Below are 27,525 nucleotides of genomic sequence, written 5' to 3' on the forward strand. Positions count from 1 at the left end.
CAAATTGAATTCATGGGCAGGATTCATTTTTGGCCTCACCACTTTTTCTATAAAAACGTTATCAAACTCTAGAGTATGGCAGTAAGGCCTGAGAAGGTGTCAGGAATACAAAAACCTTTGGATAAGGACTTCTTCCTTCCGGAATCGTATGAGTTCACTATGGTCAATTTTCAAGAGGAATGAGAGACTTGTTCCTCTAAGTCTAAAGCAGAGTTGAAGCTGAATTGCTGATTGATTGATTGATTGAGAGAACATGGGCATATATTACAATGGGAAATTTTGAAGTTAGGTAGAATTTTCCAGCCCTGGAGTTGTTGCCAAGGAAGACTGACAGACCTCCTGAATCTTTTCAAGGAGAGTGGATGATCCCTCTGGGAAGATCCGAGCACTGAGCTACACAAAGGCCAAGAATCTTTCCAGGTTGTTCTTTTACCTTTAGCCGTATGCATCATTCTGTTTTTGTTTTGCTTTCTGGTTTCTGAACGTGATACCCATGTGTATGTACCACCTTGGGCGAAGGGGGGAAGGCTGCCGAGAGCAATGAGCGGGATCCCCTGAAGGAGACAGCAGGCCTTGGTCTGAGACATCAAGCCTTGGTCTACGTCAGCCTCTCCCTGAACACCCACTCCTCTGGAGTTCTGAATGGGGAGAGAAAAAGATTTGGAATCCCCACCCCAGGGATGTCTGCTCACTGCCTCCACATTACGTCTGCCTTGTTTCTATCTTCCAGGACAGCCAGAGTCTGAAAGCATCATCATTTGCGCAGACTGTTTTTCCCTGTTTTATTTAAGGTTTCCTGGGGAACTTCTCAGGGTACAGGTTTTGATAAGCTGAGTCCTTGAACGCTCATTAACCTGAAGATTAGTGCTCTGGGCGTCTCAGGTGGACGTTTTTCCTCCGGGACCTCTAGGGGTTGCTGAGCCTTAGGGAAGTGCTTCTTAAACATTAATGTGCATATTAGGGCTTCCCTGGTGGCGCAGTGGTTGAGAATCCGCCTGCCGGTGCAGGGGACACGGGTTCGAGCCCTGGTCTGGGATGATCCCGCGTGCCGTGGAGCGGCTGGGCCCGTGAGCCATAATTGCTGAGCCTGCGCGTCTGGAGCCTGTGCTCCACAACGGGAGAGGCCGCGATGGTGAGAGGCCCGCGCACCGCGATGAGGAGTGGCCCCCGCTTGCCGCGGCTAGGGAGGGCCCTCGCACAGAGGCGAAGACCCAACACAGCCATAAATAAACAAAAAAAATTAAAAAAAAAAACAAAAAAAAAATTAATGTGCATATTAATCATCCATGGATCTTATTAAAATACAGATTTCTATTCGACAGGTGAGGCCTGAGGTTCTAACAAACTTACAGGTGATGCCCATGCTGCTGGTCTGTGGACCACAGTGAGAGATGCAAAGCTTGTCTGTTTTCTCTCTGCCCCTCGTGTTTGCCCCATATATGCCTTTTGAACATGTACTATGTTTGTGCTTGGCAAATTTATCAGGATGCCTGATTCTCCAAAGTCATACGTATTTGAGAAATTATCCTTCAAATTATCTAATGAGGTAATTAAATTGTAACTGAGCTACCAAGCATCTCTCTGTCCTATTTTCTGATGACCTTACTGCCTAACCTCATAAATGACAAAGGAAATATGTGACCCACACTTAACTAATTATCATGTCACAAATATGCTATAGGAAAATCTCTGTCCTCCCTCACAGTACCTATGAGCCTATTCTGGTATTCTTCATCAGATTCCACTTTGTGGACGTGTGCCAGGTGCACTTATAAAACTCTTCTTCCTGTTTCCTTCCCTGCGTCTTTCCTCAGGACATGCATGTCATCAGCACTGATGAGAACCAAGTGTTCGCAGCGGTCCAAGAATGGAACCAAAACGACACATACAACCTCTACATCTCAGACACCCGTGGTGTCTACTTCACTCTGGCCTTGGAGAATGTCCAGAGCAGCAGAGGCCCTGAAGGCAACGTCATGATCGACCTCTATGAGGTATGTCACAAGGCACGTGTGGTCTTGAGCCACTGCAGTGCTGGGACTGGAAGTTGAAGTCCCCAAGTTGTCCGTTTCCTCCATCATTTTTTTTTAAATTTTTATTTATTTATTTATGTATGTATGTATGTATGTATGTATGTATGTATGTATGTATGGCTGTGTTGGGTCTTCGTTTCTGTGCGAGGGCCCTCTCTAGTTGCGGCAAGTGGGGGTCACTCTTCATCGCAGTGCGCGGGCCTCTCACTGTCGTGGCCTCTCTTGTTGCGGAGCACAGGCTCCAGACGCGCAGGCTCAGCAATTGTGGCTCACGGGCCTAGCCGCTCTGCGGCATGTGGCATCTTCCCAGACCAGGGCTCGAACCCGTGTCCCCTGCATTGGCAGGCAGACTCCCAACCACTGCGCCACCAGGGAAGCCCTCCACGATCATTTTAATAACTAGTTCCTTATGTGGCCTCATTCCATTTGGGAGAGGGAGGCGGGGTTGCAGAACATTTTTGTTGGTTAATTTGCAATCCACAAAACAGCTCTGGGAGGGATTCTTTGTTGACCAAGTCCACAGGCCATGAAACCCCAGAGGGCTTGGAAAGTGTCTAGGGAAGCAGTCAAACAATTAAAGGGTTTGAATAAGAGTGAGCCTAGTGTGAAATTTGAAAATAGTCTTGAGGGGCTAATAGGGTGTCAGGGATGTAGCAAAGAGGCGATGGGCAGTGCTCCCTTACATCTCTCTGAAGAAAGAACTAAGGGGTTGTCTTTGCATTGCATCAGAAGACACTCCCTTGTCAAATTCTTTTCCCATTTAGGTCATTACAGAATACTGAGAGAGTTCCCTGTGCTATACAGTAGGTCCTCAATGGTTATCCATTTTAAAGATAGCAGTTTGCACATGTCAATCCCAAACTCCCAATCTATCCCTCTTATATGTATAACTGAATCACTTTGCTGTACACCTGAAATTAACATAACATTGTTAATCAACTATACTCCAATATAAAATAAATTTTTTTAAAAAATGATTATAGCTAAATATTGAAAAAAAAAAAAAAAAGACACTCCCTTGTACTTGAGGACCTTTCTGACTGCATAACCTCTACTAGCTAATTGCCATCCTCTCAGCGGGCCAATGCATGAGATAAGATTAATACGTCTTTCTTTTCCTAAAGAGGGGTGAGGAGGAGAAACAAAAAGCAGAGTTTACCAGATTTCCCTAAGGGAACTCTGACCCTTTGTTTCTCAGAATGACCAGGTTCAAAATAAAATCATATGTTGGATCAGTTAGCTTTTATGACAAACACCAACACTTTAATGGCCATTTAAAGCACAGTCAGGTGAGAAGAAAGCTGCTATTTGGGGATGGATTTTAGCCATTTGTCAGTCTTGTGCTATGAAGGCTTTATAATGGGATATAATGAGCCATTACGAAACATATTCAGAATATGGGAAGTGCAATCATACACTTATATTCTATCTGAAAAAGAATTATAAAACTTATTCAGATATGTTCAGTCATAATGATGTCATCATTTGGTGAAGGATAATAAGTTCAGAGAGTAGAGGTTGTTTGTGTAATGAGAAGTAAGGGAATCATATCCAGTATGTCAAAGAAAGAAACCAATTTCACTTAAGAAATTTAAACCTATTATTAGAATTCCTTTTAATGCTATCTATATTCCTTCATCTTTAGGAGTTCTTGGGAATTTTCTTCTAGTATCTAAACTTCTCTGTGTGTATAAAGGCATGTTAACAAACTGTATGCCCATTTCGGAGCTCAAGTATTTGTGATGGAAATTATGGTAGACTAGCATAGGACATAGTTTTTGTGTATATATTTAGAAAAATACCCTGCAAATTTTTTATACATTCACAAGTTTCTTCCACTTCATTTCCTGCCCATGTTCCAGATAAATATAGTATCATATATCTCAGCCTCAAACTGAACATGTATTCTGGAAAACATTTACATATTCTGGTGATTTACCTTCAAATTCATGTAGGGTAAAATTCTGATTTAGGGGGTAAATTTTAGAGTCAGGCTGGCTGGGTTTAAATCCTAGCCACACCACGTGTATATATTCTTGAGATAAATCCAACAACTTCTGAGCCTCAGTTTTCTTGTTTAAAATAAGGGGATAAACATGGTACCTCCTTGATAGGATTTCTCTGAGGATGAAATAAGCTAATCTTCTTAAAGTACCATGAACAGTGCCTGAAATACAACAATACTCAACAAATTATAGATAGTCTAATTGATATTCTGTTCCAATGAGTTTAAGCCCCAGAACAATGTTCTGGTCCTAAAATCTACCCACATTGTTTAAATGTCCAAAGTATTTCCACCATTTTGGATCTCTGCTTCTTTCCATATTGTAATTAGCAGGGCCATATGACATCCTTTATCACCAAAGCTGTCTTCTTATAAACAAATGTAAATTGCAACATTTCTTTCCTCTTCTGTAAATGTGTTATAAACATTTAAACTTTAAGCGTGTTTTTTTGAAATACCATATGTTTTCTTGCCTTGATCCAGCATTTACAGTGGAAGTATCGCTCTGAGAGTATGAAGTCTAATCAGCTGTCCCACATTAATCACCTAGTTTGCTTCCCTGGTCTCGGCTCTGTCCTTGCTCTCCTGAAAACATTTGATTTTCAGGTTGCATTTTTCCTTCCTGATTATCTTCTCCCCTCTTTTCAAGTCAATGTGGAATAATTTCTCTGGATAATTGTTTTTTTTGCCAAAATAGAGACCATTTTAATTAGTCCCTTGATGATGGAAAGGATGACAAATTTGAACAAGAATGACTTTGTCATTTCCTGTTATTTGCAACTGTTTTCGTGAATGGTTTTCTGCAATCAAAAATAGCTAACAGGTAGGGAGTGAGAAGAGAAATAGAATGACCTCTGGACACGACAAACCATTTTTTGGTAATCTTTATGTTTTCCCTTTGTGTGTCTCTTGCGGTTGACTATCTGTTGGGAAACTGCTGGCTCTTATTATCATCACTTTGAACAGTGGGGTAACTACATTATGTAAAGGTATCCTGCATCCTGGGGCCGGGGAAGAAGAGTCTTTTTTTATTAGCCTGGCAGTTCACAGAAACTTGAATTGAAATTGATGTGATTAGAACGGCAGTGCCGTATCTGCTGATTACCTAGATAGAAAGAATATTGGCTGACACAGAACCTGGCACAAATGTTCCTTAAATCTGATTGTTCTGCCTAGCAGGAAGCTGAAAGCCATCCAGCCTGAATTTCCCAGTAGAATTGCAATGAATGATAAGTGGTTAGAGATAAATGAAAAGTAAGAAAATCCATAGATGAATTAATAAGGAGGAGAGATGAGCATTATGCAAGGTGAGGGTGACAGAGTATACATAGAGTGCACATCTGCTCACATATGGGGGTGACTGAGGGGGATGGCATGCATCCTTTGCTTCTACATGCCAATTGCCTGCTGTTCTTATGTGCTCTTTATACTATGTTAGCAGAGGCGAACTGTGTAATGTATGACTGTATGAGTATGTGTATTGTTGGTGAGTCTTTGTGGGAAATGCAGAGGGAGACACCGTTCTCATTAAAATCAATCATTTTATTCACTCACTCCTTGCAACCTTACGACAAATGTGGTTCTCTCTATGTTAGAACTATATGTGTCTATGTGATGAGATAGGGAAATGTTGGGGACAAAGTGTTGGGGGCCCATCTTACATGGTTTAGTTATTGAAATACCAGAATTTCCCCTCAGTGTGAGTTGACCATTGGCCATGGACCCCATTCAAAAGAGTCGAGACACGTGAGCCAGGAAAGTAGGCTACAGAGAAAAAAATGCTCGAGAGTGATTTTTGTTGATGCAAGATCATACTAAGTAGATGATATTTGGGGTACCATTATGTGCCAGGCACTTTTTAAAGAACCTTTCGTAATTATCTCATTCAGTCTGTATGTTCACTTTATGACACAGGGACCGTAATCATCACGCCCATTTATAGCAAAATGGAGTCAGAGAGAATGCAATCATTTTTATAAGATTACAAAGCTAGTAAGTGGCAGAATTAGGATCTGAACCCTAATATGCAAACTCTTAGCTAGAAGCTATTATGTGTGTCCAGAAAGATTAGTATTTAGGCTTGTATTTGATTGTGGCCGAGTAATAACCCTAAGATAGAAACACACTAAAGAGCGCGATAAATAGTATTAGACTTTACGTAGCTATAGAGGAAACCAGACGGGAAGAAGAAAATGGTCTGAGGAAAAGCCAGCATAAACGGAATCAGCAGATGACTGCTGTGGACCTCTTCGCCATCTTCTGAACCAAGTCCTGAGCCTGCAGTTATAGGTAAATTCAGGCTGTGTTATCCCGTGGCTCCCAGTTTTGTCTGGTGGTTATATTTGTGCAAGAGAATCCTAGAAATAAGTGTCCTAAAATTCTGTCATTCCTGAATAGCATAAATTCTCCAGTGGCGCCATGTAGGATGGGTCACAGAAGACGGCGTGCCTGATGGTGGCCAGAGCAAAAGAGACGTGATGAGAGTGTCTGAGATGTGTGATTCCTAGTGTATTCCTCTGGTGTGGGTGATGAGAGTGGGTCTGACAGCTTTGGACAGTATCCTCCCTCCTCTGGGAAGCGGGTATCAATTAATGATGATGAAGAGCCCTTTGGCTTAATGGACAACGACAGTTCACCCCAGCCAAGCGAAAGGGTTGTGTTGGGAATGAAGTCACCTGGCTGACAAATTCAGAATGGACAGAATGTATGAGTGAGGCACAGTGAAAGACGCGTGAAAGACGCAACCAATGACTGATGCATGTTCTGTTACACACATAGTGTCTTCTGTACGTTATGAATACCTTCTCTTTAAAAGAGAAAGCTCCATAGTTCTGATGATGTAGCTTACACCTTGATTCTTGGGAAAAGACTACCTCTTACAATCCAGCATAAGAGATAGGGAGGAAAAATGCTCTCCCATCCAGGACATAGTTATTACAGGACATAGAATATACCATCTAATTATTTAAGGCTACTCTTTCCCTGGGTAGGTGATGCTGCCTGACCAAGGCCACAGGGAAGGAAAGAACACTTAGACATTTTTGGCAACGGGTTCCCTGATGTCAGAGGCACCCCTGACCCCTGCTGAGTAGGTATCTCTCCTGGCTGGGATCCTCTCTGTAGAACAGAAAAATATCCTATCTCCAAAGCCCAAAGAAATCATGGTGGTGAACATGTTCTCTTTCTTGCCATTGTTGTTGATTCATATTTTTATTCTCTTCAAATTTTGACACTTCAGATTTGTAATTAAAGTCTGAGACAGAGAGGGTGGGAGGAATCAGCTCCCAATCAGCATCGGAGGCAGAAATAAGCAAAAACTCCTGTGTAAGATCTTCCCAACTTAGCCTCTGTGCAGAACATATGAAAGATCAGGACTGGAGAGTACCCTCTAGAGGTGAATATTAAAAAACAAAGAAGATATCTGGGGTTCATTCTTTAAATCACCAAAGAAATCCAAGTCTCAGCACCTAGCACATTCTAACTCTTAAAAAAAAAACCCTGCTGCATGAATGTAAAGTTACTTAGACATTCTAGGTGCTATATTTCCAGTGCTTAGAATGCATGATAAGTGATAGATATTCAAAAAATATTAATTGAACAACTATTGAGTACATGTACTAAAGAATGAATGAAAGGCAACTTCCTATAATGTCCATATATGATATTTCTCTCAGGAAGCTCTAGGTTGAGAAAGAAGTTTGAAGAACTAGTACTGCCAAAGGGTTAAGTGCTTGGGCTCTGAGATAGACAGACTGGTGTGGAGTCCATTGCTAAGGTTCTCCAGGGAATGACCTTAGGCAAGTGACTGACGCCATCCAGACTTTGGTTCTTGCATGTGTGAAATGAGGATGCATTGAGTCTACCACTTAGATTGATGTGCTCAGGCTTGCAAAGCCTTTCATGTAGTGTCTGACATTTCTTAAATACTCAATAAGTTTGGGGCACTATTAATGTTGTTCGGTCTGCTAATGCAGAATTCTACCTATTTCATTAAAAACGAAAAAAAGGACTTCTTGTACAAAGTGACTTTTCAATTATTAATTTTAATGAGGGAATATGGTGGATTGAATGATAATCCAAAAGTTATACTCAAGTGGGAGACAGTGATGTGAGAGATGACAAGAGAAGCTATGAAGAATTAACATGTGGTGAGGAGTGTAAGGAGTACAAGAGACGTTTCCAGGAAGACTGATGCCCTTGAGAAGCTTACATGGTTGTTGAGAGCAAAGATGTAGGTACCATCTATACGAGAGACAAATTGGAGGACAGAGAAGAAGAGCTGGGGACAGTCAGGATGGAAAAGAGGTCCTGGTTTCTGGAGAAAGGCTTATTGAGCTGGGCCTTGAAGGATAGATAGGGAGAGGCATTTTGGGATGCTGTCTAAGAGAGTAGGGGTGGCCTACATCATCAAAGAAAGTAAGAGGAGAGAAGGGAAGGTAGCATTTTGAGGCTATCACCCTGGGGAATGGTCAGTGTACTGTTGTGCTTTGTGTTGGCTTGCGGTTTGAGTGGTAACACTTCATATTTAAAAATCTAATCAAAATGTTATTTTGGCTTATATGATATTAGAGAATAAGAAATAATTACTAATACCTTTGAAACTTCTGGTATCAAATTCCCCCGTATGAGAGGCAAAGGAAGAAAAGTGGCTTCTCAACACACTCAGCGTCTTTGTGTAGAATTCAGAAAGGTAGAAAAGCGAATAACAGCTCTTTCCCTGAAGGGAGGCAAGCTCCCAGCAGTGAGATGTATCATCCTCATAGGAATATGTTCCTTGGAACTCTGTGTCTATGTGAAGGCATGTCTTCCAGTGGGAATAGTAGTTTTCCTCCCACCCCCTGCCCCATCCCACCACGGTCCCACCCCAGTCTACATGCTGTGGATGCAGAGGGAGGTTGTCTGGCAATGAAAACATGTCCCTCATCCTCAGCAGAAGCCCAGACCTTACACACACACACACGTTAATACACATATGCATACATGTACACACAAGTACATACACACACACATTCCACATTTTGGGTACTAATACTGCTCCCTTGGTATCCAAAGTTCTACAGTAAGAGGGTAGAGGTTCTAGAGACGTATGATGAGACCTCACAATAGGCGAGCACCGAGACACATAGACAGATAGACTTCTCAGGCTCAGGGAAAAGGAACCTTGAATGGCACAAAACCCTAAGAGCAGGCAGGGGTGACCATCTTTGCAGACCAGGCCAAAGAAGCCAAAACAAATAAGAGATAGATAGATAGATAGATAGATAGATAGATAGATAGATAGATAGATAGATAGATAGATAGGTAGATAGATAGATTAGATAGGTAGGTAGGTAGGTAGATAGATAGATAGATAGATAGATAGATAGATAGATAGATAGATAGATAGATTAGATAGATTAGATAGATAGATAGATAGACACCTCAAATGGGATTTTCACAGGTTAAGTGCCTTGGCAGCAAGAGGAAAATAAGAAGACCCTCTCCAGCTCTGTAGCCTATTGTGACACATTTCCTCAGCTTTGCCAAGTTTCTATTCCTCAAGATAAACCTGAAGGCCAGGCTGCCAGAGATGAATTACAAAGCACAGGCTGTCTGCTCAAGTGGCATTTGATAGTGCCACGCAGTCGGGGGCCAATAAATTCACCGCTTCTGCAGATCAAATGCACCAGCTTCCATTTTTTTTTAAATAAATTTATTTATTTATTTATTTATTTATTTTTGGTTGCGTTGAGTCTTCATTGCTGCGTGTGGGCTTTCTCTAGTTGCGGTGAGCGGGGGCTACTCTTCGTTGCAGTGCACAGTCTTCTCACTGCGGTGGCTTCTCTTGTTGTGGAGCACGGGCTGTAGGCACGCAGGCTTCAGTAGTTGTGGCACGCAGACTCAGTAGTTGTAGCTTGCGGGCTCTAGAGCGCAGGGTCAGTAGTTTTGATGCATGGGCTTAGTTGCTCCGCAGCATGTGGGATCTTCCCAGACCAGGGATCGAACCCGTGTTCCCTGCATTGGCAGGCGGATTCTTAACCACTGCACCACCAGGGAAGCCCCAAATGCACCAGCTCCTAAACACGCACAGCCCTGCTCTGACACCCGGGCCAAAAGAGAGACAGGGCAGGGAGGGAAATGGGGAAGGGAACTCCCGGGATGGGTAATATTTTTATCCATTCTCTACGTCTTGTAAACTTCTAGAGTTTTGCATGGTTATGACAGTGTCATTTCTCTTGTTTGGGACTGCTGTGGAGGAAAGACAGGTATGACTGCAGGAAAATTCTGATTTATGAAATTGAATCTTTAAAGAATTGGCAGTTTAGTCATTTAAATATGTAACAGCCTCTCGAACATATGCGAAACCAACATGAGCTTCCCTGGTGGGTAGTCCTTATGGAGCCGAAATAGTGAATAACTATCAGTAAATATTATTTTGTAATTAACATGTCGTTGTTGGGAGGTAGAGTACTTCTGGAAATTTACATTTTCCACATTCATGGAGGCTCCACAGTGCATAAGAAAGTGTTCTGGCTACTGTTGCTGGCCCCAAATGAGGCTTGTTTTCCTAAGTAGTTCACAGTATTCCGCCCAGAAATTCGTTTATACCATTTATTTGCTTAACAGATTTGTTGTTCCAAAGGAGTACAAAGTTGGCTCAACTCTAAATGATCCCAGATGCCAAAACAGCAGGTACAAACTAATGAGGTTTGACTGTGTCAAAAGCAAAGGCAAAACGTGCGTGTTCTATTGATCGAAGCCCAGCCTCTTTGAATTGACAGTCAGAGCTGTATTTGTTGAAAGAATGTTGGAAGTCCAACAGATTTGAGTGTGAACCCCAACTCTCTGTTATCTTAAGCAATTAAATATTCCTTATGCCTTGGTTTCCTCATCCATAGAATCGGGATAATAGCTGTTATGCAGGTTTATAGTGAATATTGGAGGTTTTACATACAAAGTATTAGGTATAGTGGTTCATATGTGACAAGGACTGATACCATGGTTTCATCCTTCTGCTTAAAAATTTTCATATTATAATATAAAGGGGCTGAGTTCAGTTAAATGGGTTCAAATATGCTTGCTAGCTTATTCACTTACTCCCTGTCTGTGCTCCAGAAAGACACTTAATCTAAGTTTCTGTTCCCTCATCCTCAAATGAGGCTGATGGTAACTATATCTCCTGGCTTTTGTGAGCATTAAATAGGATAACCTTTGCATAGTGTTGGAATGCACTTGTCAACACATTTCAGACCCTTTTTTCACTGCCCTCAAGTTTTCCTGGGTTGTCATAATTTCAAGCAGAGTCAAATATATATAAATATGTTTCTTAAGTTCTAAAACACATGAAAAACATGACACACAATTAATTATTTGCTACTGCACAGTTTGGCAACTTCTCAATTGTTACCTCTTTCCTAAGGTATAAAAGAGAGAAGGCAATCATATTTTCAGAGCCAAATAATTAATAAGGACTGTTTATAGTAGGAACAATAGTGTTATAGAAATGGAGGAGGGATTATTTGACAATTTAGGGAAACCACTGCTTCTTTAAGTTTAAAAGCTGTTCTCTTTTGCTCAATGTATTTTGGTAGCTTAATAGAGAGATCTTTTACAGAAAAAGAAAAGTAACAGTAATTGGATCCTGAGTTTTTTGTTTTTTTTAAAAATAAATTTATTTATTTATTTTTTTAGCTGTGTTGGGTCTTCGTTTCTGTGCGAGGGCTTTCTCCAGCTGCGGCGAGCAGGGGCCACTCTTCCTCGCGGTGACCCCTGGATCCTGAGTTTTAACTGACCTCTTTTAATTGCCCAAGGCTGTAGATAGTGCAGTGATTTAGTCATTAAGGGCAGGGGCTGTGAAGCCACAGAGCTCTGGGTTAAAATCTCTGATCCACCACTTACTATCTGTATAACATTAGGCATTGTGACCTTGGGCAAGTCCCTTTACCTGAGTGAGCCTTAGTTTCCTCATTTGTGAAACAGAGTAAGTGAGACTTATCCAAAAGGACCATTATAAGAATTAAGTGAGGTAAAGTATTTAAGACTATGAGTGCTACGCCTAAAATAAAAGTAACCCCTATTTATTTATCATTTGTCAAGCACAGAACCAGCAGCATCAGAGTTTATCTGTAGGCAACAGTAAGCTACTACCAACCTACCTTAGGGGAGATAAGAAGCCTCTATCAAATTTGCATTAAGACCGTCGTACCACAAGGGGCACGGGTCTGTTGTCTTCTGTCCCAGGGAGTCATTATACACAAGCATGACCCTCACCCTCTTTCCTCCAAGACAAGTGCTCACAGCTGAATTTGACAGTCTTTTTTTTTTTTTTTAAGTAAAACAAATATATTTCTTCTCAAATTGATGTATTTTTCAGCCATGTCGATTTTTCCCAGGTAGCAGGGATAAAGGGAATGTTCTTGGCTAACAAGAAGATTGACAACCAAGTGAAGACTTTCATCACGTACAACAAAGGCAGAGACTGGCATCTGCTGCAGGCCCCGGACACGGACCTAAGGGGGGACCCTGTGCACTGCTTGCTGGTGAGTCTTCGTATTGGGGCAAAATGTCCCACACGGTGAGGGCTGGAGATGGAGGTTCAACGTGCAGAGAAACATGTTTCCAGGGCTTCTTGCTCAACTGATGAACAGAAGGGGACAGGGAAGGCTGTGAAGACAGTGTGTAGAAAAGAGTCATAGCTCTGCCTCTTGTGATTGGACCAAAGCGATAAGAGAACATGAGTACGTTTCTTGCTCATTTTAAGGATGTTCAGTTGATACCCAATTTCTGATGAGGACCTCATATTGTAGTTTAAGGGAGAGTATGATAGTTTCCATCTATGGTGGGGAAAGGTACCCTTACTTTCCTGGGAATAACCTGTTTTGGATCTAATGATACATAAATTCAGCTGTAGAATTGATGAACTGAATGCAGAATTGTGTAGGTGTATTTTCCAGTGGAGATGTTTATTCATATTTTCAGAGGAATTTATGCCTCAAACCAAGGTAAGAACCACTGATTTAAATCCTTAATCAGTACTCTTTATAATATGTTCCATTCATTTATGTCATTGTATAAAGCTGGTGTTGGTAAACCATGGCCTGTGGGGCAAATCTGGCCCACTGCTTGTTTCTTTAAATAAAGTTTTATTGGAATGTAGTCATGCTTATTCATTTATGTACTGTCTATGGCTGCTTTTGCTCTACAATGGCAGACTTGAGTAGTCATGACAGAAACTGTACGGTCTACCAATAAGATATTTATTATCTGGCCCTTAAAAACAAAAGTTTGTTGACCCCTGCTTTGAAGTATGGCTTTTAAAAAATTGTCTAACATTTGGGCAAGTAGATCAGATAAATGTATTTATGTATTTGATTATATGATGGTATCCAAGAGAGGGATCAAAAATGGGTCTTGCCTTCAAGGAGTTTGCTGTCTTCCTGAGAGGGAATAGATTAATGAGTGAAAGATTATAAGGTCACATCTCACTCCTCTTAGTAGTTCTGGGGCCTGCCCTGTACTTGACACATGAATAGTTACTGAGTGAATGAAGAAGGAGGGGAAGAAGAGATTAATTGTAAAACAAAGAATCATTAAATGCTAATTTCTACAAAACAATTCCGAAGTTGTATTTAAATGCCTGAAAAGGAGAGACCAGTCTGTAAAGCTAGAGGAGACACCTCTTAGTTTTAGAAGAAGGGCTTGATTTATATCAATTTTCCCACCCGTCATACAATCCCAACTTTAATGTTTTGCACACTCAGCATGCTTCCTTCTGGCCCATGAAGTCTGAGCAGTCGCTTTGCAGGTTCATCTCCTACAGCTGTAGGCGGGTCAACCTCCCAGTCGAGAAGATGCCAGCAGCCATAGCTTGACCTTATTAGTTGCAGAGGATATCGCAGTTGTCACCATGCATCAGGGGAAGAAGTTTGAAATTCAGCCTCCCACTCAGCTTCTGTCCTTATTACTGGCAACTTACGGGGGTGGAGGGTGGGGGAAAGCCATTTGTTAGAGTAAGTACACAAATCCAGTTGCAGAGTAAGTAAATGTAACAGTCACTTACTGAATGTCTACTCTATGCAAGACATGCTTCAGTAGCATTTTAAAGACATGCCCACCTTCCTCCTTCAGCAATTCCACACTGGAGCAATGTGATATTTAGCCAAAGATGTATGAGATGCACCAGCGCCTTAATGTGGTCCTCCATCCCATCATGTGCTTTGGTGATTGAACGTCCATGAGAGAGAATTAACCATATCACCTAAAGAGGCTTTCCTGGGTGCTCTGGCATCATAAATGGACCATTAGAAATGCCTCTTACACAAAGCACTTTGGGAGGTGTTCATGGCTCCACCCCCAGCCCAGCGTTAGGAAGTCTTGCTGCTGTGCCTCTGAATTATAAATGCAGTATCAGCTCACATCCCCATCTTGGCTGGGACCATCCTAATATAAGCCACCATCATCCTTCCCTTCCCCTACAGTGACAGGCTGTTCCTCCTGTCTCTACCTGGCAATCTCGTCTCTCCATAGCAGCCAATGCAACCTTTTTTTTAATCCAACTTTATTGAGTTGAAACATGCATACATAAAAAGTACCCATTTTAAGAGTACAGTGATAAATCTTGACAAATGTATAGACCTGTGAAACCACTACCACAGTCAAGACAGAACATTTTCATCACCCTAAAACATTGCTTTGTGCCTCTTCACAGGCACTATCCACACCCTTGGCCCTAGACAACCTCTGATCTGCTTTCTTTCATGAGAGATTAGATTGCTCTTTTCTAAAATTTTATGTAAATGGTATCAACCTGAGCTTTAAAAATCAGAGCATGTCCCTCCTACACTTAACCTTCTAATGACTTCCTAATATAGGTGGAATGAAATTCAGATACTTAACATGGCCTGCAAGATTCCACACGGTCTGGCCCCTGTCTGTTTCTCCTGCCTGGTCTCCAGACTTTCCTTCCTTCCTTCCGCATAGGCTACAGTGGGGGAGAAGGGTGCACCATTCCATACCATTAGCTCACCGCCCTCGTTTATGCCCCAGGCTCTGCATTTGCCGTTATCTCTCTTAAAATGCCCATCTCCTAGTCTGTTTTTTTCTTGGCATTCAGACCCTTGCTTGATTACCTTCATCTCGGAGAGCTTCCTCAAGCATTCTCTGAAGTTGCGCTTGGTCCAGTCTTTTTTATTCGTGACCTTCCTCACTCTCTTAAATCAGCACATGCGTTTGTTGACTTCCTTGTCCACCTTCCCCCACTCACTGTGAGCTCCGTGAGCTTAGGGACAGTGGCTGTCTTTTTGGTCATTCCAAAGAACTAGCTCAAGAATCATACTTGACACATGGTAGGTGCTCAACACATCTGTTGTTGAGGGTGTTGTCTTTGAAACAGACACGCCAGGGATAATAGACATTTGAGTTTCATATTTGGACTTCAGTGGGAGCCGTTCCTTGCCATTGATAGTCACACTGAAAGATTTGTCATAATATCCACCTTCTGAAGCTCATGGGCATCAGTTGACCCCAAAGTTAATCAAATCAGTAGGCTCGTTAAGATTGAGGAAGGATGAATTAATGAGACATGGATGTATGGTACCCAAGAGTCTTTTGACCTTCCTCCCCCATTAACCCTGTTGTTTAATGTAGTTTTAATCTGAGCTTTAGAAAACAGCAGTAGGGTGAGGAGAGGAAAATGACAAAAGGAAGTGGAAACCACAATAATTTTATAAAACTCTGCCAAGGCACACAATAGGAAAGAAAATCTTTGCGCTCCAGGAGACCCAGACTGTTAAAACCTTCCTCAGGTTTGGGAGCTGGTAGCAGAGAGGAGACAAAAAGTGATTTTTAGATTGTGAATACTTGGAAAGTGACAGTGTCACGGAAAGCACAGCCTAGTGATTAGAAAAGAGATTTTTTTCCAGCAGGGCTATTACAAATGTGGAACAAGTTCAGAATTGCAGCCCCAAATGGAATGTTCCTAGTAAAATGTATTCTGTAGAAATAAGACATCCAGGGTAATTTGAGGCTGTATTTTTAAGACTTTTAGAGTGATTGCCTGGAGGGTTCAGCTGGGATTTCTTTCCTCTGAAGACTGCATTGTACAATTAGATGGGGTGTTACAGGTCTTGGTCCACCTGACTCCAGAACCTCAGGATTGGGCTCCCAAGAGGCAAGATGTGAGCTGAGCCTGTGACAAATCCTCAGGCCCTGAGGGGAAGCATAGTGTTTCATGGAGAGAGGCCGTGACTTCTTTGTGGATTCAATTAGCAGTTTCCTACTGGAGCTAAGCAGCCAGCTACCCCAGGAGACTCTTGACTCTGCTTCCCCCGCCTTTGTGCTGGCTGTGACTCTCCGTGTTCTGCTGAATTGGAGCAGTGCTGAATGCCCCATACCCAGCCAACCGGCCCAGGGACCTCCCTCTACTTTGCCATTGACTCCTTACTAAAAATCAAATGGATTCCATGCTCCAACTCAGGATCAGAAACTGAACAAATGTGTGTGTAGGAGGTGGATTTGGGGGATACTTTTTGGGAGCCTACCTGCTGCCTTATTGTTTATGAAAGCTCTAAGCTGGCTTTTCAGTACAGTATTCCGATTAGGAGCCCTCGGGTTAAAGGTACCATGAAGATGAGATGTAAAGGCTATTAATTCAGAGATTAGGGGTAAAGAGGAAGTGAAATGAGAAACTGGTTGACTCTCAAATACGGAACAGTGTTTTAGGTTGATTTATTTCATGGCGGGGGAATGTCTTGGATCATTTAGTACTCCTCCACTGGACACTCACAGTGCTAGGAAGACAGCAGCTCAGCTCGTTCATGGATCAGTTGAATTCAACAGGCATTTACCGAACACTTGCAATGGCCAGAAGATTTTGTTGGTTAAAATAAGAAATAAAAGAATAAGGCAAAAGAAAGGTAATTGGAGCCTAGAGGTCCACGATGGGCTTTGAGAGTTTGTGAACTCCCTGAATTTGAATGCAAAACTCTGTGTGTGTGCTTCCTTTGTGTGCTTTTTCTTGGGAAAGAGTTCTCAATTTGCATCAGATCCTCAAACTCTGTACTTGACCCCGAAAAGATTAAAGACTAAGGATCTAGTTGCTCCTAGTATTGACCAACTGATGCTATTCCATGCCCCATGACTATGCGTGAGTCAGGACAACAGGCAGCTTCCAAACATGTATGCTGGTCCCTCCATTCTTGGTAGGTCAGCTATTAGGTCATGGTGGTTTCAGTGTACAGTTCTGTATTTTTTTAATATGAAAAGTCAAGGGAAATAGAGAAAGGTCTTTGGGATAAGCTGTGTTTTAACTCATACTGAACTGGAGATACCTCTGGAAAGATGTTCGGATATTCAGTATATGTTCGCTAATGGGAGAGAAGAAGGCAGGAAGGCAGAGGTGGACAAAGTGCCTCCTGCCTGGGAAAAATGTGCCTAAGAATTGGAGAGCCTTGTCTTGTGTTTTCCAGGAGTTTGCTATGGCCTGATAGCCATTATAATAACCCCTGTATTAATCTTTGGTGACTTAATTTTGATAAATGTCCCAAACTGTTCAGGTATAAAAGTTTAAGTTAAAAAAAGTGAATGTGAATCACTTAACATTCTTTTTCTGTAAACATTGATGTGGACTGTATAACTTCCTTGAAAAAAATGGAAGAAAGGAAAAAAAAAGCCACAGAATATTTTGCTTGTACCAGTTGGGGGCAATCCAGTACTACAAATGTGAGAGTGGAGAAAAAAAGTGCACGAAAAAGATCATTTCTGATGTTGCTGCTACTGCATGAACTGGTGTCTTTTCTTCCCAAATTAATTTATCTCAGGCCTCTGAAAGCCAGAGTAACAGAGCAGTGTTGAAATGGCCAATTGAAAATGCCCTCTTTCTCTTGTAATGGCAAGTGGCCTCTATCAAATAATCCTTGGGTCAGGTGGCAACTTAGGTTCACAATCTTCCAGGCTGCAGGGTGATGAAGTACGTGGCCAGTGGCTGGCTCAAGACTGCATCCTGGGTGCTCCCTGGGCCAGGGATATCCTGCTCTGTTGGGGGGTACGAAAGGCCCTCCACTAAGCCCATATGTCTAGGTATAATGCCCAAGTAGTGATCACTGCTTTGAATGCCGTGGAGATCCTCACATTATTCTGATGGTGTGGTTTATACATAAGCCCATGTACTTCTGGCCTTGTTCTGAGTAAAACAGTAAAGTAAGGTCTTTCGTGTCCTAACTTGAAAGTGTTGCTTGATATTTCAAGTGTTTATTGACTGTCTTTTTTAGATTCTATGTGAAGTTTTATAGAAGATGCAAAGTAGTATTTGATGTTTCCTCTTTATTTGTAGAGTGTATCTCTTAGGGGGATAAAACTATGCATACCTCAAATAGATGATCCAGGATTGTATGGTAAAATCAACTGTGGTACATCTGAGAAGGAGATCCTGACAGGCCGCAGCTGTCAGGAAAATTTTCATGGAACAATGGTTTGACACCTCTGCTTTATCCTTTCTCAGCATCTGCCTGAGTGTTGGTCAGCACTGCCCTGGGGCCTCTGCAACATACAGTACCCGCTCTAGTCTTCCTCTCGGACAAAAGGAAGCCAAGTTTTTGGGTCTGATTGTTTCTTCTTATAGGGGTGGTCTTCTTGCTCTTATGGAACATTGTAGAGTAAAAATTCCTTTTTTGAAAGCTTTACATGAAATTTTCATTAAAAACCAATAATTTATTACGATCATCATTCCTTGAGAGTTTACTCTCTGTGTTGGCAGTGAGGAAAAGACCCTATTGTGAGCCACTGTTTTATTTCACCGGTGTTTTGGCTGCTTTTGTTCCTGAGTTTCATTTTTAGTTTGTCATTTACTGTGTCCCATATACGTGTAATCATTGTATCTCTGTAGCGCTCTGAATGCCTGCTGGCTGAGACTTACAGAGCCGAATGAAAGTAATAACAGAGATACATTGGTGATTCCAAAAACTCAAGTCGATAAGATTAGAAAATAATCTTCCTGAGAGTTGAAAAGAGTTGTGGGTTCAGACACAAACTTGTAGTTTTTGACAACTCAGTACAAGAACTATTTTAAATGAAATTTGTATAAGATTTATTATCCTGTTTTTAAAAACTGTTGATGTCTTAATCTGAGAAGTTGATCAAGATTTTTACACACAAACAAGTCCCTTAAATTTTCATTTAAGTTGTTATTACTAGTGCATTTTGTCTATAAGAATGACATTTATATCGAATAACACTGGGTCGGATAATACCCTGACACAGACGCTATGTCAGTTGTCTGGTGGATGTCAGGACAGTTTCACATGTCATACGGCTTCTTCTGTAGAACTGAGACCAAGGTTTCAAATGTCTAAGAGATGCCAAGTGACTTCTTCAGAGCCCTCCCAGCCTGGCCAAACTTTCTTTCCAATGTCGTATATCATTTCTCCTCATTGGTCTTACCTGACTATCTATTGTATTACAGCTCAAGTCTTCTGTTTCTTCTCCTTGTTATTGATCTTACTTAGGCCTGAAATGTCCTTTATCCTCCTGAACATCTCATGTGCAGTTCATATCCTACCCACCTTTGCCTCAGGCACCATTTTCTCCGGGAAACTTCCCCTCATCCAAAGTTGGACATAGGCTCGTCATCCTCTAGAATTTCATATTTTGTCTGTACTGATCTCATGGCTATTAAAATATTCTCTTTTGATAATCAATAGAAAGATCTTAAATTATATACTCCTTAGGTGGCAGAGGCCAAACTTTAGTCAATGTAACTCTTTCATAAGCTACACCACGTGTTTTACAGATAAAGTACTAAAATGTTTGTTGAATGGCCAAATGGCAATTATATCAGTAGATTAGACTTAAAATGAAGGTGCTCTCTCCTTCACCAACTTGGCAGCTGTCTTACACTTTGTGGGCACCAGATATTTGTGGAATGAAAGATGGGTGAATGGATGGGTTCATGGATAGATTGGATGGTTGGATGAATGGCGGGTGCTCTGAATCTGAGCTTTAAACGAACATTTAAATGATGTGCTTTTATGACCCTCATTTCTCCTCTTCTTAGCCCTATTGCTCACTACACCTTCACCTTAAGGTCTCTGAGAATCCCTACACATCAGGGATCATTGCCAGCCGAGACACAGCTCCCAGCATCATGGTGGCTTCAGGTAAGAAGCTTGCCCGATTTGCTCACTGCTGTAAATTGTATTTATTTTAACAAGTTAGATATCTGTGCTTGGAACTTACTGAGCAAGCTAAAAATATTTTTGAAGGGCACCTAAGCCATTGACCCTGAGGCAAGTATGGTGAAAAACCCTGCTCAGATATAATGTTTGCAGTCTAAATCCATCTCGGGCAATGCACACTGCCAGCATAGCCCATTGTTAGCTTTTGCAAAAAGTTCCCTTCGCTGATGGTGATGTGCTCTCTCCAGGTAACATAGGTTCTGAGTTGTCAGACAGCGACATCAGCATGTTTGTCTCTTCAGATGCAGGGAACACTTGGAGGCAGGTAAGAAAGTATCCTGGGTCCTGTTACTGAAGTTTAAATGTTATAAAAATTCTCCAGCTTGGTTCAATTCTGGGAACTTATTCAGCCACACATAAATCCTAAAGCTTATCAATGTGTTTCTTTTCCTTTTTGTTTTATGAATGTCTTTCAAAATGTTTTGAGCTTAGCAAACATTTATGAAATTTGATTTCTTTGATAAAAATGACCCTTTATCCCAGCGTATATGTGAGAAAGTTTATAAGTGACAGTGAAACCAAATTAGATACGACTGAATTTTTCCCATGAAATGAAAACTAAAATTCTAGGGAGTTTATTATGTAGGGAACGTGAAGCCTGGAAGGGAGATTATATACCTAACACCGGGTTGCCTCCATAAATTCCCCTTGCCTTGAAGTCAGAATAGAGGGGAATGCAGTGATACAGAAATAACCATTACCAGGTGGTGTTCTGAGATGTTTAAAGCTCATGGGCAAAAGACAGAGTAATAACCATCAGGGTGCATGTGTTAGGGAAAGTAGAAACGGAGTCACTTTCAACCAATGTGTTTAGCTTAAAGGCTTCCTCCTTCTTCTGAATGAAAATTAGATACTCCTAGCTTATAAAACAGGCACTTAATGAGGTTTAGCAGTCATAAAAAGATATGTGCCTAATGCACGCTTGTTACACTTCAATAAATATGTGTTAATACGCCACTGACATTTAATTATCATACGGTAACTAGCACCTTAAATTGAAATCGAATGCACAGGTAATCACACAGCAACGAGAACACTCTGCTTTAAATTTTAGACAGAGATATCCATGTTATGGTCTAGTTACCATTTCCTAGCTTCATAGATCTGCATTGCAATTCACGTGTTTTGAGAAGAGTGGGGCAGGAAAGAAACTTGCTTAAGAAGCTCCGGGGCTTTTGATCTTGGAGATGTATAGGAACTATATAATGGACTATTAAGCTTCCTATGGACAATAGTTAGAGAGCCAGGGTGTCATTATTTTTTTTCCTTCTAACATCCCAAACAAAGCAAAGAAGCCTCTCCTGTAGTCCTGGGAAACATCTTGGGTATAAGAAGTAAACAAAGGGGAAACAATGATGTCTATAGTGTAACCAAAGACAAGGCTATACTAACAGTGTGACTGTGAGAAAAGAGTACGCATCTTTTATGGAGAGGACTTAGAAATTGTTTTCAGGCGGTCTCCATCTGACCTCAGATTCATCTCTCCACATATGGAGAGAGACCCAATGACACACGTACCCAAAGATAGTTTTCATTTTGATCAGACTTTATGACTACAACTACTTTATGATTACTGTTGAGTTGAACAAGAACATCTGCCCCCTGTAATACCTGGAAACTTTGAAATAATTACATCTGGAAAGGGCACTGTTATGCGGCAAGTCCCAGCGCCATCAATTACCATCTACATGGTCTTAGGCAAGTCACCACTTCTCTCTAAACCTTACTTTTCTCGTCTGTAAAAATGATAATGTTGGAATAAAGTATCTCTTATGTTTCTTCCATCTAAAGATGTTATCCAATATGACAATTACCCAATATTTCAACATCATCATAAATGGGACTCAATAGAACTTACCACAAAAAGATGGGATTATAAATATGAATACATAACTCTTAGTTATTTAAGTTTCTCTTGTGGAGCACAAAAAATCATTTTATGTAACACCAGTGGTACATGGAGCCCACCTTGGGAAACACTATTCTTAACTTGCATCTTCCCACAGCTTTGGGGGAACCCAGTTCTGTCATGGAGAGAATTTTTTTTCCTCAAATGAAGACTAGTTCTCTGAACCCTGGGTGTGTGTGGCTGTGGGTGTGTGTCCCTGTTTGTGTGTTTTTCCTCTTCCAGATCTTTGAAGAAGAGCATAGTGTTTTGTATCTGGATCAAGGTGGAGTCCTGGTTGCTATGAAGCATACGTCTCTCCCGATTCGACATCTCTGGTAATGAGTCACGCACCTTGATGGTTCCGCACAGCTAAGACCAGTCTGAGTCAGGCTGTCAGACTGTGATCTTGCTTGTAGTAAATTGTCAAGGTCTGCTAGAATGTAACTTATACCTTTGCTTTACCGCAATAAGAAGGAAGAGGAAAGGAGAGAGGGAGAGGGAGAGGGGAAGAGAAAGGGAGCTTGAGTCTGCTTTTTAGAGAGGAACCGTAGTGTGGTTTTCAAATGTGACAGCCCGCTGCCCCTGCCGGGACCTCCAGTACCTTATTCTTTCAGTACAGTCATGGGTAGAATGGTTATCAAGGATAATCTCTGAATAGCTTAATTTCTTGCAATCAGCTTTCCCAAATAACGTCTCCTGGAGTTTAATATTTGCTTTCACTATGTGCATTCTGCACAGATATCAGCAGTTCATGACACTTCTGCTCTGATCTCATTTCTCCTGATCCTACTTCCTTAGCTTCCTTTTGGGGGCAGTGATATTCTGCAGCTCTCCCTGTAGGTCTTCCACAGATGGACATTCAAGGCTTAACTTCCAGAGGGGTTTCCAATAAACTCTTTCATCTGTGTTTTTGAAAATGGCTCTCTCCACAGGCGGGCTTGTTCAAAGTCAAAGGCTTGATTTTCCCTCCACTGTTGGTTACTTTGCTGACGAAAGGGAAAATTGCAGAAATAAGAGAAACAGAGGCTTAGCTTGGGGGAAGACATCCTAGAGAAAGGCAGAGCAAAGGAAACATCCTGTGTGACCATCTGAGTTGCAGAGTTCTCTCTTACTTTCAAGAGTCTGTCCTTCTGCACCAATTTACTCAATGAGTCAACCAGGATATGTAACAATGTAAGAAGGATACCACTAAGGGTTTGATCACATAGAGGTGGCTGGTTCAAGTCCGTCTCAGTGGGTCTCCTACGGCCATTGTTCTCAGAATCACCTGTAAGACTTGCTGCTAGATTGCAACGAGGTTTTGGAGAGGGTCACATTGAGGTCTAAGGCCTAATAAAATATCCAAATTAAAAAAAATTCTATCAAAGACTTATTATCATTCCCGTTTCATGCAGCTCTCCCCTTATTGATGTTATAATACATCTGGGTCCCAAATCACTTGGCTAACTGTATATCTACCTTCTGATGTAATTTAGAACACTTATTCATATAAAAGGCTTACTTTGACAATGCCCCACGTACTTCTAAAATGTATTCTCTCCTGGTTGGTAGTATCCTTTCTTGGAAAGGATTTTTCTTTTGAGATCCGATGACTTATTTTTTCTGTCGTTAGGTTAAGTTTTGATGAAGGGAGATCTTGGAGCAAATACAGTTTCACATCTATTCCACTTTTTGTGGATGGAGTTCTGGGTGAGCCTGGGGAAGAGACTCTAATCATGACGTAAGTGGAAACTATGATGTCTTCTAGTCTAAATATAGATCCAGAAACATGTTGTTTTTAGATAAGCCTGTTCACATTGCTACTGTCAGGTTTGAAGTTGCTAGCAAAGGCAGTACATCTGACTTCATGATTCCACAGCAAAGAGGAAAGAATAATGTGGGCATCCATTTTCTTGGCTCTTTACTAGCAATTAGGAGACCCACACTGAGGGCTGGCAGCAAAATGGTACAGCCTATTTCTTCCTATTCTGAATGGGCTTAGGGAAATTAGAAGTGATTATTTCAAGAGAAAATAAAGCTATCAATTAAAAACTTTAATAATAAACATGCTTGATATACAGAAAATGACAGGCATGTAAGAATGATTTTCACTTTAAGGCAGAACGCAGAGCTTGGTGAAAACCCCACAAAGGATGTTATTTTTCCTGGCTCTTTACCTAACCCAATTGTGAGGCATATTAGGGAAACCACGAGAACAGTCTGTTCTTGGGGAAATTGCATTTATACTAATTCTTGTCTGGAAAGTGATGATCATTAATTTGTAAAAGACTCGATTAATGGCTTGCCTGCCTCTGGGTTTCAAAACATGAGCTTTGAATTTGAAATATGAAACTGTGATTTTTCCTTCTCCTGGAAAATTGGACATGAAAAACAGAGAGGGAAGATTTTAAAGCAGTTGATCCTGTCAGCAGTGAAAATTTTTAAATCAAAGTGAACAGCTGGTACATTTTCTAATTTTTTCTTCCTACTCCTTTTTTTTAACAATAGAAAAGAGCAACAAAAATTTAATATGCCTAATAGCTACATTTTGCCCACGGTAAACATAGCTGGATTAGCAATTTATTCCATAATTTGTCTTCATTCAATTTTTATGTTTGCAAAACACAGATGAAAAAAAGTTGATTGAAAAGGCTAATTTGTGGCTTTTATTTATATCGACAATAGGTGATTTAAACACTTCATTAAATAGCTGAGTCTCTCTGAGTAAGGAGAATAGAATGCACAGAGTAGGAAGTAGTTATAACTCCTCAGCCTTGCTGCCCACTTGCCCTTGGGACTGGTGGGAAGGTAAAATAGCATGGAAACCGTGGGAACGATGTACATTAGCAAGAGAACCTAGAGGTATAATCTTGGACCGCATAGAAGGCATTGTCTATGGTTTTCTCAATTTTTTGTTGTTGTTTTTTTTTTTGGTCAACCATTCTTGTTGTACAATATATAAAAGTGGGCTTTTAAGTCAAACACCCTGGGTTCTGACTCTACCAGTTCTTAGTGATTTGACTTTGGTTTTTGCATGTTAACAAAATTCGTTGAGCCTCAGGTTACCCACAAGTGAAGTGGAGCCAATAATAGCAACCCTCCTCAGAAATGCGTGTGGGGATCAAGTGATATGTAATATCAAATGTAATATGCTTAGCGTTGCGCTAACCTCATAGCAAACATTCAGTAAATGATGTGTAACTGTCAGCATTGCTGTTATTGTGATTATTTTTATCATCATGAACTCTGCAGAGTGTTTGGACATTTCAGCCACCGCTCTGAATGGCAGCTGGTCAAAGTAGACTACAAGTCCATTTTCGATAGACGCTGTGCTGAGGAGGACTACAGACCCTGGCAGCTGCACAGCCAGGTAGGAGGAAGGGAGCTGAGGTTGAGTCCTGGGTGGGAGGCGTGGAGAGTACTGGGGGGAAGCAAGTCATTAAAGTGTAGGAATTGGGGTTCTCTGGGCAAAAATTGTCCATCTGGTGCTTTCTTATGTGTTTTGTGTGCCACAGCAGTGAACAAACTGAACATTTATAGCTTGTTGTGAAGTGACTTCTGTTTTTATTGTACTAGGATATAATGAGATAAAATTCAAATGTGCTTGGCTAAGACTTACAACTCAAAATGAAATACCAACTCAGCACGGAGATCCAAACATAATTTATCTGAGCGTGTCATCTGGCTGCAGGGTATGGGGGCAAGGGTGAGGAAAGGCTGTTCAGTTTTATCTGGCAATGCAAACAGAAACATGAAATAACAAAGTTATGTTGCGTGAGCGGTGCCAGTAAAATTCTTCCTCCCCACTGCTATGCTTCCCTGGGATTAGGTAGCGCTTCTTGCCTCCTTCCAAGGTACTTGTGATATAAGGATGCAGAATTATTAATAGGAAAATTTCCTTCATCCTGGCCCCTCTGCTACCCTGCTGATATCAGAATGCTTGGCTGAAAGCATCTCTCCTTCGACTTCCCAAGGCAGAACTCATTCTGCCGGCCTCTCAAAGGACATGGTAGAGGCCGTTGCTTGCAAAGCCATCACCATATTCAGAGCGTGACACATCATATACCCCAAACCTAGAGTAAATCATGTATTTACATGTAGATGTGTAATGCAGCTGGTTAAAGTGAGTTTGCTCAAGGAAGACAGTGTAGACTAGCTTAGACAAAACTCCATCTGGTCCTTCAGACACACACACACAGAGCTGGGTTTGACAGTGGGAGCTACATCAGCTAGAATCACCCGCTCTCCTCGGAGGCTCAACAGTCAAAGGATCGCTCATTTCCGTGACTGATATTTCCCCCTTTGGAGTGCATATGCATTGTGATATTCAAAGCTTTTATTTATCTTGTGGAGAAACACTGAATTTAGTGCTCTTGCTTGTCTGGTAGATGGATATAAAATCAGTGCTATAAAGTTGTGTGGGCAGAGGCATAATAAATCAAGGCAAATGGACCTTGATGTTTCTTAGCAATATTCTTATTTCATATGCTCATAAATGACCAAATGTATGCATTTTTTATTACAGAAGAATTGAACTTAATTACTACAGATTTTTTTGGCCATACACTGTTGCAGGTTGTCGTAGTTATCTGTGTGTCCCTCATAGCACTGTACTTAATACCTTGCCAAGTAAAGGTTTGCTGAATACATAGAGTTCGGGACTTTCGGACACACCCTCAGTGCTTTTTAGGATTGCTTTTATCATCATGTTCTATGATAGGGCTCTAGACATCGAAAAGGAAATGCTGTTAGCACAAAGCAGACTGCGTATGTCCACATTACACTAAGGTTTGAGACCATCTCCCGGAACTGTCCTGATGTGGGGTAGGGAAGGTCCAAGCTATGTGCCCGACTGCGTGAGATTTTTGTCTCCTTACAGGGGGAAGCATGCATCATGGGAGCGAAAAGGATATATAAGAAGAGAAAATCAGAGCGGAAATGTATGCAAGGGAAATATGCAGGAGCTATGGAGTCTGAACCCTGTGTCTGCACAGAGGCTGATTTTGACTGGTGAGCTTGTACTGCTATCCCATAGAGTCGTTTAGTATTTCAAACCCGCGTGGGCCTTAATGAAAGCTTAGATATCACATAGTAGTAACATGCATAGATCCAAGTGACAGGCCTATATTCATGTGAAATTACCACTTGGGGACATCATGGCTTACTAGCTATGTGCGTGTGTATATGGAAAAACCAGGGGTTTCTTTAGACTTAAGGAGGACTCAGAAGATGGCTGGTAATTATCTTCATATATTTGACAGATCTCAGGACAAAAAGAGAGACTAGATAGACCCTGAGTTTCTTCAGACAGCAACACTGAAAACAATAAGTGGACATTTCAGGGAGCAAACATATTTGTGCTCAAGATAAAAGTCTTTCTAGAATCTAGGGTTCCTGGTAGTGGAACAATGA

The 27,525-nt window shown here is 41.3% G+C and overlaps 1 protein-coding gene across 5 annotated transcripts in view; it reads left to right on the forward strand.

The window, feature by feature from the left end:
- The window catches only part of SORCS1 (sortilin related VPS10 domain containing receptor 1), a 559,510-nt gene that overhangs the window by 422,991 nt on the left and 108,994 nt on the right, over positions 1 to 27,525 (forward strand). For 4 of the 5 annotated variants that reach the window (XR_009701631.1, XM_061197256.1, XM_061197118.1 and 1 more), the window contains exons 9-16: positions 1,815 to 1,994; positions 12,411 to 12,557; positions 20,066 to 20,168; positions 20,435 to 20,511; positions 22,378 to 22,469; positions 23,747 to 23,854; positions 25,366 to 25,483; positions 26,993 to 27,123. Coding sequence is in view for 4 of the 5 variants with exons in the window: in XM_061197256.1 (XP_061053239.1) it covers positions 1,815 to 1,994; positions 12,411 to 12,557; positions 20,066 to 20,168; positions 20,435 to 20,511; positions 22,378 to 22,469; positions 23,747 to 23,854; positions 25,366 to 25,483; positions 26,993 to 27,123 (956 nt within the window). In the remaining variant the exon portion in view is untranslated. The remainder of the gene's footprint in view (positions 1 to 1,814; positions 1,995 to 12,410; positions 12,558 to 20,065; positions 20,169 to 20,434; positions 20,512 to 22,377; positions 22,470 to 23,746; positions 23,855 to 25,365; positions 25,484 to 26,992; positions 27,124 to 27,525) is intronic. The other variant, XM_061197344.1, reaches the window with a different exon arrangement.

This window comes from Eubalaena glacialis, chromosome 1, assembly GCF_028564815.1.
Source record: "Eubalaena glacialis isolate mEubGla1 chromosome 1, mEubGla1.1.hap2.+ XY, whole genome shotgun sequence".
In the NCBI taxonomy this organism is placed as follows: domain Eukaryota; kingdom Metazoa; phylum Chordata; class Mammalia; order Artiodactyla; family Balaenidae; genus Eubalaena; species Eubalaena glacialis.